The 13,484-nt window shown below is 42.9% G+C and overlaps 1 protein-coding gene across 1 annotated transcript; it reads left to right on the forward strand.

Moving 5' to 3' along the window:
• Positions 1 to 996: 996 nt before the first annotated feature.
• On the forward strand, positions 997 to 12,799 carry LOC113437712 (digestive cysteine proteinase 2-like). The gene is made up of 11 exons (XM_026702839.2): positions 997 to 1,107; positions 1,509 to 1,580; positions 1,717 to 1,809; positions 3,254 to 3,426; positions 4,026 to 4,266; positions 5,407 to 5,608; positions 7,079 to 7,272; positions 8,375 to 8,466; positions 9,646 to 9,807; positions 10,014 to 10,203; positions 12,194 to 12,799. The coding sequence occupies exons 1-11, from the start codon at positions 1,065 to 1,067 to the stop codon at positions 12,379 to 12,381; spliced, it is 1,650 nt and encodes a 549-aa protein (XP_026558624.2). The 5' UTR covers positions 997 to 1,064; the 3' UTR covers positions 12,382 to 12,799.
• Positions 12,800 to 13,484: the final 685 nt, after the last annotated feature.

Consider the following 13,484-nt stretch of genomic DNA (forward strand, 5'->3'; position numbering starts at 1 on the left):
ATAACATTGGCCAGTCTTAAACATTTTATTTGTCTTGCATTGCCAAGGCAGATGATATTGTTGGAAGAACACAGCTTTATCTGTGACCTTTCAACACAGAAAAATGGCGCTGAAGCTAGCAAGAACTTAAAGATTTGGCCTTGTGCAGTTGGCTGATATCTGTCTTCATCTTCTGAATGATTCTACCTTAATTCAAGAGGAGGTTCGAACCACAATATCATACTCCAACTCTCCAACTTCAAATTCAGAATTTTTCTTCCTCCCTTTAGCATAGTTCACTGTAACACTCCAGCTTGTCTTTAATAGGTGAGGTAAGATGAGGGTAGACTGGCACGTTTGAAAATATAATACTATAGCCCTCCGTTGTTTATTTTCTAAGAATAATTTTATTTATATAGCTTAGTTTCTAAGCATGTCCAGAGATATATTTGGAAATAAAATGATAGTAAGGACTGCTTTTTTTTTACAGTCCATCAGTCCTTCTCTCCTTCCTTCCTTCCTTCCTTCTTTCCAAAAAAGCCAACTGAGACAGGTTTATGAGAATTATGCTGAACCTGTTCATTTCTGCCATTTCTAATGTCATTTTTTTTATATCCATGACTTGGAGGGGAAAGAGTTACATTGAATTTATTGTAAGATCCTTTATGAATACTTTAAAAAGTTGGATGGATAGGTGGATGGATGGATGGATGGATGGATGGATGTTTGCTGGCAGAAAAGCCAGAATAGAGAGCAGTTTGGGAATAATAATTCCAGTGTGTATGCAACTGATGGAGATGTTACAGGCTTCAGAATTGCCTTCTCAGCTCATTTTCCCAGTACTGGCTTCCAAGAATAAATTCACAATCAACTATCTTAACGTATTATTGGATATTTTCTTGCCATCCAGCCTATAGCAAATCAGATCAGAGACTTTTCCATCCAATTCTTGCAATCCATTGCATTTCTAAACCCACCCATTTGGGAGGTCTGAGTTTATCCATTGGTTAGCTGAGCATTGCTGACTTTATAAGACATTTGCTTTCCGTGACTCTGAGTAGTAGAGTGCCTGGCCTGGGACAGGAATGGAGAAGCTGATCTTGCTAACGTGGGCAGCCTGTTTCCTTGGTAAGCTGATCTTTAATTATTTATTATGGTGGGTCACACAATCAGTTTACACTGGATATGGCATTTTTATCCACCTATCAAGTGCTTCCCAATGACCTAGGATAGGCAGAAGTTGTTTTATGGTGTTAAGGATAATACCACAGGATATTATTATGTGATATTTCAGTTTCCAGGGAGCTACAGTAGTTCCCTTAATTTGCTTATTGATGCAAAAGGTAATGTATTGATTGCCACTTCAGATTTTGTGGATCCCAGTTGAGTTTGAAAGCTTGTGAAACTTTAAACACTCTTTATTGATTTTCCATTTGTTTCTATTGTTGACAGGTGTGCTGTTATATTATATTATACTATTATATTAAATTCAATTATATCAATCTATCCTCTTGTTTTTTGCATTCCAGTGGTGAACGGTGCGCAGTTACCCAAACAATTGCAGATGCTTCCCATATTAGGGGATGTCTATCATGTTAAAGGTAATGTGAGAACATTACATGATTCACAAAGGAATGTCTGCAAAGATCTAGTGGTGGAACGGTTCAGAATAAAAGGGATCACAGTCAATATTTTCTGTTGCTGCTTGGTTTTTTTTACTTTGCCTCTTTTTTTCAGGGATACTTAAACTGCCTTATGCTGAAATAGAAGAGCCATTTGAAGCCTGGTTCAACAAGACTGGAGGAAAAAGCCGGATTCAGTATTATGACGGTAATCCATGTGTGATACCATGGTAGTGGGCTCCCCCAATGAAAACCTTTCCGGCATTTTCACCATGAATGTAGATAGCCTTTCAGGGAGCAAGAATTGATAAAAAGTAAGGCTGCATGCCGAAACATATACTTCTTGCAGGCACTAGATATGTCTACTCTAATGGAGAGAAGGATTGGGTTGATGTGATAGCAGTCTTGCAATATTTGAGGGACTCTCAAGAGAAGAAGAGGTTAATCTATTATTCTCCAAAGCAGCCAAGGGCAGGACCAGAAGTAACTGGTGGAAGTTCATTAAAGAGAAGTCCAACCTAGAACTAAGAAGAAATTTCCTGATAGTGAAATGTATCAATGGAAGGGCTTACCTCCCGAAGTTGTGGGTGCTCTTATCACTGGAGGTTTTTCAGAAGAGACTGAACAATCATTTGTCTAAAATGGTGTAGGGTCTCCTGCTTGAATATGGTCTTGGACTAGAAGACCTCCAAGGTCTTCTTCCAACCCTATTATTTTGTATTCTGTATCTTGGATTGCCCGGATGTGTTGAGTTTCAATTGCACAGTTTCACAACTGTACTAAGTTGTGGAGGGATGAAAAAGACTGATATTATCTGCTTTGCCTTCTGCAAGTGTCAGCTTTGGAAGCCATATTTTACTTAGAAGCTTCCACACAGCCACATCTTAGTGCCTGGGAATTTGGGAGGGGGGATTTCATAGAGAGGTAGAAGTTTAGATATAACAACATTCTTCTTCTAAAGTAAAGGACAAGTTACCCTGCACCTGGAAAGGAGTGATTGGAGGAATGTCTCCAGTTGGGTCAATGAGTGATTGGACCATGTGATGGACTGGTGGGTGCAGGGAATGGGTTTTTGATTTTACGAAGGGAAAACCCTAACTCTCAGGTTCAGGTTTCCCAGATGTGCCAGTATGACTGCTCTCATAATAAATTCTTACTTGGATGAACTTTGTTTTTGAGCGTTGAATGAAACGGGGAGTTCCAAAGCTGACACAACTCCTTTTAGATAAAGGTTTCTCCCATCATCACCGTTACTTTTCTTTTATATTCCACCTTATCTTCGAGAAAGGAAGATAGTTAGACATACATACCCCATTGCCTTTTAAATTTGTACTGGAATTCTGTGGTGTAAGGTAGCTCCCAGGCTCTGGCTCCGGGCCTTTCTCCAAAGCATGCACTCTGCCACTGACCTATTTTTCCTCCCCATCTGTTCTGCTCATGCCACATGCATCGTCTTATAGAGATCATCTGAATGCGCTGCCTACACTAATGCACTCTGACAGCCAAGATTCTTCTGGAATTGTGGGGAGTTTCTCCCAGCACACCTAGAGGGCACCAGAGCCAGACACAATTATCCTAATGAAATAAGAAAGGGCTACCCTGTCAGAGGCCATCAAATATTTGGTCTAATTCTGCTTTTCTCTTTTCTCCAGGCCAGGTTATCACTTACCAGTTAAGCTATGTAAAACCTTTTGGAGCCAACTTCAAGGTAACCCCAGAAACCACTGAAACAGAGGTCAACATTAAGGAATGTTTTCAGATCAATGGAACGTCTGAGAATCCTGTGACACCTCAAAGTGTGTTTCCTAACTTAAAAGACTTCCAGGTGAGGGGTTTTTTTTTGCGGGGGGTGGAGAGCATCTTCTCATCTCTCTGGATTCTTCATGTATCACATCAAACCTGAATTATGTTAACTATAATTAAGCCATGCACCAAAAATCATGGCTAGATCTCTTTATTTGTTTTTGTGTCCCACCAGCTCAGTGTCCACCTGCTCAGTTGCCCCCAGGCCCCAGCCCGGTAGTTTATCAATGAACTATGAAAACAGTGGCATCTAAAATGAGCCACTTCCCCAAATGGGAGAGACCTGTGAAGGTGTCTCCTATCATGACATTTCTAATAATCCTGGCCGGGGTATGTGCATCTCATTTCATTGGAGGCAACTTCTTAAAAAAATTTTTTTTTTCTAATCATGAATTAAGGCTGCATTGTCTATACCTGCTGATTTTGGAGTATGCCAGATTGAAGTCAATTGTAACTATGTGTGGTTATCGATAATTGCACTGAAAATGTTGCAGTACAAAGCCACACATACTGTGTAGAGATTAAATACTTGTGCTGAACAGTAATGTACAATATTTTTAACTGACCCTTCCATTAATGTACTGGAAAACCTTCCTTCTATTCTGCTCTCTTGCACACTAGCCTGTACAGCATGAGCATTACAATGGACAGAATTGCACAGTCTTGGAGAATGTCTCCTATTGGGGTAAGAAGAAGAACACCTACAAGTTCTGGGTGACAGACGGTTCCCATGGGCCTTTGCCAGTCCATTATGAAATGAAAGGCTTCAACACTCTCCTGGGTTCTCACTATGACAAGTATGAAATAGATTATACCAGCTACTCCCAGAGTTTCTCGCCCAGCATCTTCAATCTCCCTCCTGGTAAGTATGGACAAAAACATTTGGGAGGACGCCAGAACTCAAACAAGACTTGACAGACCAGAATAATTTCACACCTTGCTTCCAGCAACTTTGCCATACACAGTTTGCCCTTTTAAACAGTCTTCCCAGCTGCAGCCCACAAAGGGGATCAGAGCCCTTTCCTCCCCTGTAAACCACGCAACTCACATTGCTCGCTTATCCGTTCCTCCCTGCATGCCCTAGGATGAAAAGGGGGTGGGCCTGGGTCTTCCTCTGACTGCCCAGCCGGCCTGTGCCATTCCCCAGTTTCCTCCACAGCCACCAGAGCCACACTCCCGCTCCCTGTCAACAGTTCCACCTCTCCCTCGGAGTCAGATTCCAACAGGGGCATGACACTACCTTTCAGATGTTTGTTTTTAAAACTATCTCCCTTTAGCCCAAATTAGTCTGTATTTTGTTAAATTTATTAAATAACTAAAAGTATTATAGAAATTTAAAATATGTAACCTGGGAAAAATATTCCACCCTCCTTACAGCACCCTGTTAATTAAATCACTCATAGGTGTCAGTAGAGACCATGCTCTTTTCTCAAAGGCAGAAATTTTGGAATCATATGAAGAAGAGAACCCTGGAGGTGAATGGCACCTTCATCAATCCTTAGCTTAGAAATGTGTAGGTTTTGCAGGTCTTCCCCAAGCTGACATTCTCTAGATGCGTCCTCTCAGAATTTTCTTGTGAATATGAGCAATTCTGGCCATTGCTCAGAATTCTAGGAGTTGACAACTTCATATTTGGAAACCACTCAACTTGGGAAAGAAAGAACATGTTAGGGGTGTCACAGGAAAAGCAATTAGGCTGAACCCACATAATAAATGGCCATCCAGTTTGACCTCTTAAATTGGCATCCAAGCCAAAGATTCTGAAGTCTTTCCCAAATGCCTGTGATTCATGTTCCAAGTCTTCCCACTTCCGTCTCAAGGTCACCTTCTCAATGGCCAGACTATGGCGATGTCAAAACGAAATCACAAGATTGTACTAAGTATACTATCTTGAAACAACCTGTTGTTAATATCAGTCTTCTCGATAGGGCACATACCAGGGAACAGAGAACTCTGGAAGGCAAGTTTTTACTTGGTTGATTTTCTGATTTCCTTCTCCTAGGCATCAAGTGTGCACACTGGCCAAGAGTAGGACCAGAACACAGGATCTTGGCCAACCCAATGCAGGAATTCGTTGGGAGAACTGGAGAAGCCAGCCAACACCATGAACATGTGTTTCATCACTACAAGAAAAAATTCCGAAAGACCTACAAGAACAAAAAAGAGACAGAGCACAGGCGACACAACTTCATCCACAATCTGAGGTAAAGGAACCAGCAGAGATAGCACTAGCACTTAGACTTAAATATCGCTTTACAGCGCTTTTACAGCCCTCTCTAAGTGGTTTACAGAGTCAGCATATGGCCTCCAACAATCTGTGTCCTCATTTTACCCACCTTGGAAGGATGGAAGTTTGAGTCAACCTTGAACCAGTTGGGATCGAACTCATGGCAGTGGGCAGAATTAATTTGCAATAGTACTAGCACTTAGACTTGTACACCGCTTTCACGGTGCTTTACAGCCCCCTCTAAGCAGTTTACAGAGTCAGCATATTTCCACGAACAACCTGGATCCCCATTTTACCAACCTTGGAAGGATGGAAGGCTGAGTCAACCTTGATCCTGGTGAGATTCGAACAGCCAAATTGCAGTCAGCCAGCAGTCAGCAGAAGTAGCCTGCAGTACTACATTCTAATCATTGTACCACCCAGAGCTCAGATGTAGAGCGGGAAAATGTAATTAGCTAGAATTCTACAATTTTCCAGATTCTGCTACTTGATCACTAAGCATATTCTACAATAAAGGAAGAGGGATTGAGTTGGTCAAGATATTTTGAGGACTTTTCTGTGGCGTATTCAACAATTACATGTCAAGTAAACAACATGTTAAGTAATTACATGCTAAGCCCCAAATAAACAAACCACAGTACAGTTAACCATGAAGAATGAAACCCAGTCAATTTATTTATTTTGAAGATTGATATGGCTGCCCACTCTCTTATATTCCTTTGTCTTAGGCAGGAAAAAGAAATGTAGCATGTCAGCTCCTTTAACTGGCAAACAGGATTGATGGAGCGCAACTTCTGGTATTTGGCTCTTGGATTCCAGCAGAGAATTCACATCTAAATACATAGTTACTACTCTATTCACTCGTGCCAATTTAATGCTTCTGTCTTCTACTCAGAGTGAGAATGGATGCTTCCAGTGGAACATCTCCTAGCATCAATTCAATGAAACTCAAGAGTTTCTCCTTAAAACGTATGAAAAGAAAGCCTGGAAGACAACAATGGAAGGCAATCCCTATCAAATTCCATGTCTAGGGCAGGGTAAATGCATATTATGCCAGCTATACAAGTCAGTTTCGCTTTGGTTTTATCTGCATCAGGGGAAAAACATGAGAACCATCACATAACTGTTCATAACCCCATAATTAAATAGATTCTGCAGGTTTTTTCTGCAGGCAGAAATAAGAGCACTAATGAAGTTAAATATGTCCAGTCCAGACAACGGTCCAGCTTGTTCCTTCTTCAAGTGAGAGCACATCCAGTGCTGTGGTCAAAAAGTGGAGCTCCTGCCTCACAATCAGGAGGCTGCGAGTTCGATCTTAGGTAGTGGCTAATATTTGGTATAGACTCTCCTGCTCGAGCAGGGAGTTGGACTAAATGACCTCCAAGGTCCCTTCCAATTCTGTTATTCTATGTCTATGTCCATCTTCTCCTTCTCTATGTCCTTCCAGGTACATTCACTCCAAGAACCGAGCCAACCTCTCCTTCAAACTGGCCGTAAATCACTTGGCAGATCGAACACCAGAAGAGATGGCTGTGATGAGGGGGAGACTACAGACTGAGGAACCTAGGAAAGGGTGGCCATTCCCATCTGACAGCTACAGTGGTCTCATCTTGCCGGAGAGCTTAGACTGGAGGCTTTACGGTAATTGTGACGTCTAAGTGTCTTTTGCTCAGCTCACGCCCCACACAGCAACAACTAACAAAGCAACTGAGCTTTCTTTCCTTGGGAGCTTCTTTGGATCAGAGGTGGTATCCAGCAGGTTTTGACCAGTTCTGGAGAACCGGTAGCGGACATTTTGAGTAGTTAGGAGAACTGGCAAATCCCACCTCTGACTGGCCCCGCCCCCATCTATTCTCCGCCTCCCGAGTGCCAGCTGATTGGCTGGGTGTCCTTTGGTGGCCCTGCACAGGAGAAAGGAGCTGGAAAGCAGTTAGTGGGGTGGGGAGGGAATGGGGATTTTGCAGTATATTCTTCCCCTGCCATGCCCACCAAGCCATGCCACGCCCACCAAGCCATGCCACGCCCATCAAGCCATGCCATGCCATGCCCACCAAGCCACACCACAGAACTGGTAGTAAACATTTTGAATCCCACCACTGCTGGATGTCCGAAAAAAGTGTCTTAGAAACTGCAGGTTGGTGGAGACCGTTTCTGAACTTTGTGCTTGAAGTGGAAAAGAATGAAACTTTGGTCTTGGGTTTTACCAATTAGATTGATAGATTTTTATAGGAATGGCTTGTTCATATTATTATGAAAAAAACCCAGAAAGTTGTGATTTGATGTTAATGCCTTATTCTCCTGCAACAGAGTCAGAAGTCAATGTTTTTTCTTCTTTTTTCTTATCCTCCCTTGCTTCTCTTCCCCCTCTTCCTCCCCATTTTCCTATTTACTTTCATATTTTGTATCGTGTTTTATTTTATAACTCACTAAAAAACGTTAAACAAAAAACAGCAGGCTGGGACAAAATAGGATTTGTGACATCAGATTTTCCCCCTTTGAAACTAAAATCCTGCTTCTATCAGAGGAATAGAATTCGGATCCTCCACAGACCACAATGATACCGTCTAAGTCCTCATTTTGGCTTTCAGCCCATTAAAAATCCACACTTTGGTTTAAGTTTCAGCCCAGATAATTTTCCTTTAATCTATTGCCTTTTGCATGCTGCGTTACTTGGAATGCTGGTATTTCCTTGATTGTTATTTTGACAATCCTTCCCAATAAATCCTTCTCCTTCTCAATAAAGGAGCCGTGACACCCGTTAAAGACCAGGCAGTGTGTGGATCCTGCTGGAGCTTTGCCACAACAGGAGCTCTGGAAGGGGCCCTCTTTCTCAAGGTGAGACCCTAAACGCCTGTTGACTGCTGACAGTGATGGCTGTTTGGTCTAGTGGTTAAGGCACCAAGCTAGAAACCAGGAGATTGTGAGTTCTAGTCCCACTTTAGACATGAAAGCCAGATGGGTGACTTTGGGCCCACCACTCTTTCTCAGCCCGTGTCATGCCTTTGTTAGAGTCAGACTCTGAGGGAGAGGAGGAACAGCTGACAGGGAGTGGAGGTGTGGCTCCAGAGATTGTGGAGGAGGCTGGAGAAGGGCAGAGGCCAGCTGGGCAGTCAGAAGAAGAACCAGGCCCATCCCCTCCGCATCCTAGGACACACAGGGAGGAACGAAGAAGGCAACAACTTGGCTTACGAGAGAGGAAGCGGCCATGATCCCCCTCATTGGTTGCAGCTGGGGAGAATAGTATATAAGAGAGATGGTTAAAACACAGTGTTGCCAGAAGCAAAGTGTGTGTTCTTTTGGGCTGAAGTTATTTTGGTTGGTGTCCTTCCAACAGACTGTGTCTTGTTATCTCTGTGAAGTTGGTAATTACTTATCCTGGTCCGCTGTGGAAATTCCTTCATTGTAGTTTCTTTTGGTTTTTTATTTCACTTTTATCTGCTCATTAAGTTCAGACTGTATTGTTTTCTTTTGAAGACTATTTTTGCATGAGAATTATTGAACAGTGGGGCCAAGCTGGAGGCATTAAAGGACATTTATTCACATTTTGGATTTTGTTACGTTTGTGTTACACTCCGGCTCATCACAGCCCAATTCACCACACAGGGGGATTGTTGCGGGGAACATAAGAGGCAGAAAGAATATTGGGGACGTTTGCAGCCTTGAGTTATTTATAGGAGTGAATTCTGAGTACTGCCCCCTTTTTACAACCTTTCTTGCTATAGTCGTTAAGTGAATCACTGCAGTTGGTAATGGTTGTTAAGTGAATCAGGCATCCCATTGACTTTGCTTGTCCAAAGGTCGCAAAAGGGGATCATGTGACCTTGGGACACACCAACGATCATAAATATGAGTCAGTTGCCAAGCACCTGAATTTTGATCATGTGACCGGATCACGGATGCTGCAAAGGTGCCATTGTAACTTTGAACAGTCACTAGATGGACTGTTGTAAGTTGAGGACTCCCTGTAGTCGGTTTCTAACCAGAGAGAGGTTCTCTTTCATTCTTTCCATGCAGACAGGAGTGCTTACCCCACTATCTCAGCAAATCTTGATCGACTGCTCCTGGGGTTTTGGAAACCGTGCTTGTGACGGGGGCCAGGAACCACAGGCATTTGAATGGATTATGAAGCACGGAGGGATTGCCACTGCTGAGGCCTATGGACCATATATGGGTCAGGTAAGTCTAGGGTAGTTTTGCTGATACTCTTCCTGTATCCCTCAGGTGAGCGGTTTCTCCTGGTTGTCCTTATCTGGGGATTGTACGCAAATTTCTGCAGTTGTTAAGTGAATCATGCGGTTATTAAGTGAATCTGGCCTCCCCAGTTGACTTTTCTTGACAGAAGCCAGCTGGGACGGTTACCAATGTTGATTCTGACCCCACAGAATGGCTACTGCCACTACAACCAAACGGAGCTGATAGCACCAATCGCCGGCTTCGTAGCTATTACCTCCCAAAACATGACTGACCTTAAAGCTGCTCTGTACAAGCATGGCCCCATCGCAGTGAACATCGATGCCTCCCACAAGTCCTTTGCCTTCTATTCCAATGGCATGTATTACGAGCCCAACTGTGGTGAGTTTCCTTTCACTTCTTGGTTCATGGTCTTTTTCCAAGCAGGGATCCAGATGTAGTAAATCTATTGGAGCAATCCATGGAACCGTCGAGTTTCCTCGGCTTTCTTGATGACAGGGATGCTCAGTATCTTTCGTGCTGGGATTTTTGAGGGTATCTCATAAGCATGCTTTGTGAATGGCTGCTCTGAAGAAGAGCTGTCTTCTGTTTAGAAAAGGGAGAGTTGACAGTAGACAAAATGAGAGTCAGCTAGGTGTGGCCAGCCATACAATTTACTGACAGGCACAGTGGAGTGAATGCTCACCAGCTATGCTAGATCCTCTCTAAAGCAGTGTTTCTCAACCCTTGGCAACTTTAAGATAAGTGGACTTCAACACAGAATTTCCCTAGCCTCTCTGCCCAGGCTGCACCTCGGTCCTCTCTAGTCTGGTAGACCTCTCTTCTATAGATCTGATGCTTATAATGCTGTAGAAGAGCAGGCAGAGCTGGAGGGTGAAGTTAAACGAGTCATCAGCCTAGAATCATTACATTCCCACAAATGGTCAAAGTCCAACACCCCTTGATTGTTAATTGACTAGTGTATGATGTATATAGGCTTGAGCAATAAATCTTAGCTGCAACTTAATGTGTGATCCTAATTGTTCACACCTATCAAGTGTCTGTTCTTGTGCTCCTGTGATCAGTGCCTCAGTGTTGCCTTTTAGTCCAGCTCTTTGATACATTTCCCCAGTGTCAACCACCGAAGCTCGCTGTTGATGGTACATCAATGGTAAGCCCCATGCAGAGTCTTGTCTTGCCATGGCATTTCCTCTGCTTGATCTCCCGATGCACTCCTGGATCTCTGGGTTTCATCCAGGACAGTGCTTTGATGCTCACCAGACCCTGCTGCCCTATTTCTGGATGAGGTACATTCTCTAGGTGTTGAACACAGGCTGGAAACCTCCAAACATTGTGAGGAAGCAGGCTGGGGAATTCTGGGAATTGAAGTCCATGCATTTTAAAGATGCCAAGGTTGAGAAACCCAGCTCCAGAGCATTCTCTGGCATCTTCACCTTCAGTTCACCCTTGTTATTCTCTGGGCAGGCAGCCAATTGTCTAGAAAAAAGATAATAATGGACTCTAGCCAGCTGCCATTTTTATTAATTCTTGGAAGTAAAAATCATTCCAGATGGTTTTTCTCCTTCTTTCTTTCTTTTTCTTTCTTTCTTTTTTTCTTTCTTTTTCTTTCTTTCTTTTTCTTTATCTATCTATCTTCTATCTATCTTATTTTTTTCCCCACCTTTACAATTTTTGCAAATAACCCAAGGCAGTGAGCATATTGCAAATAACTCAAGGCAGTGATCATACACCGTCTTCCTCCTATTTTGACCATAACAGCCCCATAAGGTGGGTTGAGCTGAGTGAGTGATTGGCCCAAAGTCGCCCATCTGGCTTTCATGGCTAAGATGGGACTTGAAACTCAAGTCTCCCACTTTCAAGTTTGGTGTCTTAATCACTAGGCCAAACTGGCAGCATGCTAACTTCCTTTTCCTCCTTTCAGTTTTAGAACCTTTCAAAAAGATTGGATGGGTATCTTAAGAGGATTTCATGAATATTACATTAGGGGCTTTGAAATTATGAGAAAGTCGTATTTGGAATAATCATTACGTTTCCTTCCTCTCCCCAAGATTGAAACATTTCAGTATCCTTTACCCCATTGGAACATATTCAGAATTTATGGGGAAACCTCTTGTACTTCAGTAAGATATGAAATTTGCTCCCTGCATTCTAACCAAACCAATCTTTTTCTGAAAAGACCAAGGTAATCAAAGGTAGGCTTGACTATTGTGCTGAGTTAGGGACTTGCAGCTCACAGCAAGAAGAGCAGTAGTAGAGAGAATGAAAAATCTACCTCTCTGAATAAAAATCAGAAGTACCTTTAAACCTGTTGTTTCTTCATATATATGAATTGTCAAAGGAGATAAGTTAATAATTACACTTATTCTTCTAGGAAATACAACCATGGAGTTAGATCATGCTGTCCTAGCTGTAGGCTATGGAAACCTCCAGGGGGAACCCTACTGGCTCATTAAGAACTCTTGGTCTACATATTGGGGCAATGATGGCTACATCCTCATGTCCATGAAGGAAAACAACTGTGGAGTGACTTCTAGTGCCACCTATCCAATCCTGGCCTAACAACAGTGACTATTGTGTTCAGCAAAAGGCATTTGGTTGTATTGTATTAGAAAATTCCATAGCAAAAGGTCTCCATTTTACAGATCATTCTGCTGAGTCGCCATTTGTGCTGTGAAATGCTATTGCATTGTAAGGCAGAAGCTGTTGTTTGAACATGTGTCTGCATACACAACCTGCCATTCCACCCCAGCTTTTTGAATCTAGGTAACAAACATTGAGACCACTCTACAGCGGGTAATACAACCATAGATTTAATGATGTTGCTGATGTTGTTAGCCTTGCCATTGTGGTTTGTAAACTATGGCTTATGTCAGTTTGGCACATTGCAAATTTAGCCAATTATGGCATATTTATAAGCCATGGCTAACCAAATAGTGTAATATCTGAAGCAAATCAATAAAAAAAACCTTGAATTATGTGGCTGATATCTCATCTTTTTCTTAAGAAATACACAGCTCATAACGTAAGATTTGACCTTAAGATCTGGAGTTCATGCTTGAATTTATGTTTTGCAATAAACAGTGACTATGTTCAAGGGATATGTTAAGTCAGTGGCTGCCAACCAGTGGGCTGGGGACCACTAGTGGTCCACAAGAAAATTTTGGTGGTCCACAGAGAAATGTCACCCCCAAAGCAATTAATCCAGGCTGCGCGGGAACACAAGGCTGCACCGCCCACGTGGTCTGTGGGAACACAAGGCTTGCATTGCTTGCATTCCGAACAACATAAGGTAGTGAGGGGAGGGGGAAGGGGCAGAGAGGGGGAACTTGCCCGACATGCCCCACACGCCTGGCCTGGCCACCAGGCTGCTTCTTTCTGCTTCTTTCTTCTTGTTTTTGGCTGCACACAAGGAAAACAGCAAAAGTCCTTCTTTCTCTTCCCCCAAACTCCGCCAGAAATGAGTCTTTGGGACCCTGCAAAGCATCTTGCTCCAAGAGGCTGCGCCGGCCCAACAAATCTCACAAAGACTCGTTTCTGGCAGAATTTGGGAGAGAGAAAGAAAGACTTTTGCTGCTTCTGCTGCTTTTCTTGCATGAAGCCAAGTCTCCCTCTCTCTTCCCCCTGAGAACGGAGCTGGAGATGATATCCTGCGTTTCCAAATA

This window comes from Pseudonaja textilis, chromosome 10 (genome assembly GCF_049901715.1).
Source record: "Pseudonaja textilis isolate UNSWEBS1 chromosome 10, rPseTex1.2, whole genome shotgun sequence".
Classification (NCBI taxonomy): Eukaryota; Metazoa; Chordata; class Lepidosauria; order Squamata; family Elapidae; genus Pseudonaja; species Pseudonaja textilis.

Coding starts and splice junctions, on each gene's coding strand:
- LOC113437712 (XM_026702839.2), top strand. CDS start 1,065: ATGGAGAAGCTGATCTTGCTAACGTGGGCAGCCTGTTTCCTTG. Junction 1,108..1,508: donor GTGGGCAGCCTGTTTCCTTG/GTAAGCTGATCT, acceptor TTTGCATTCCAG/TGGTGAACGGTGCGCAGTTA. Junction 3,427..4,025: donor CTAACTTAAAAGACTTCCAG/GTGAGGGGTTTT, acceptor CTTGCACACTAG/CCTGTACAGCATGAGCATTA.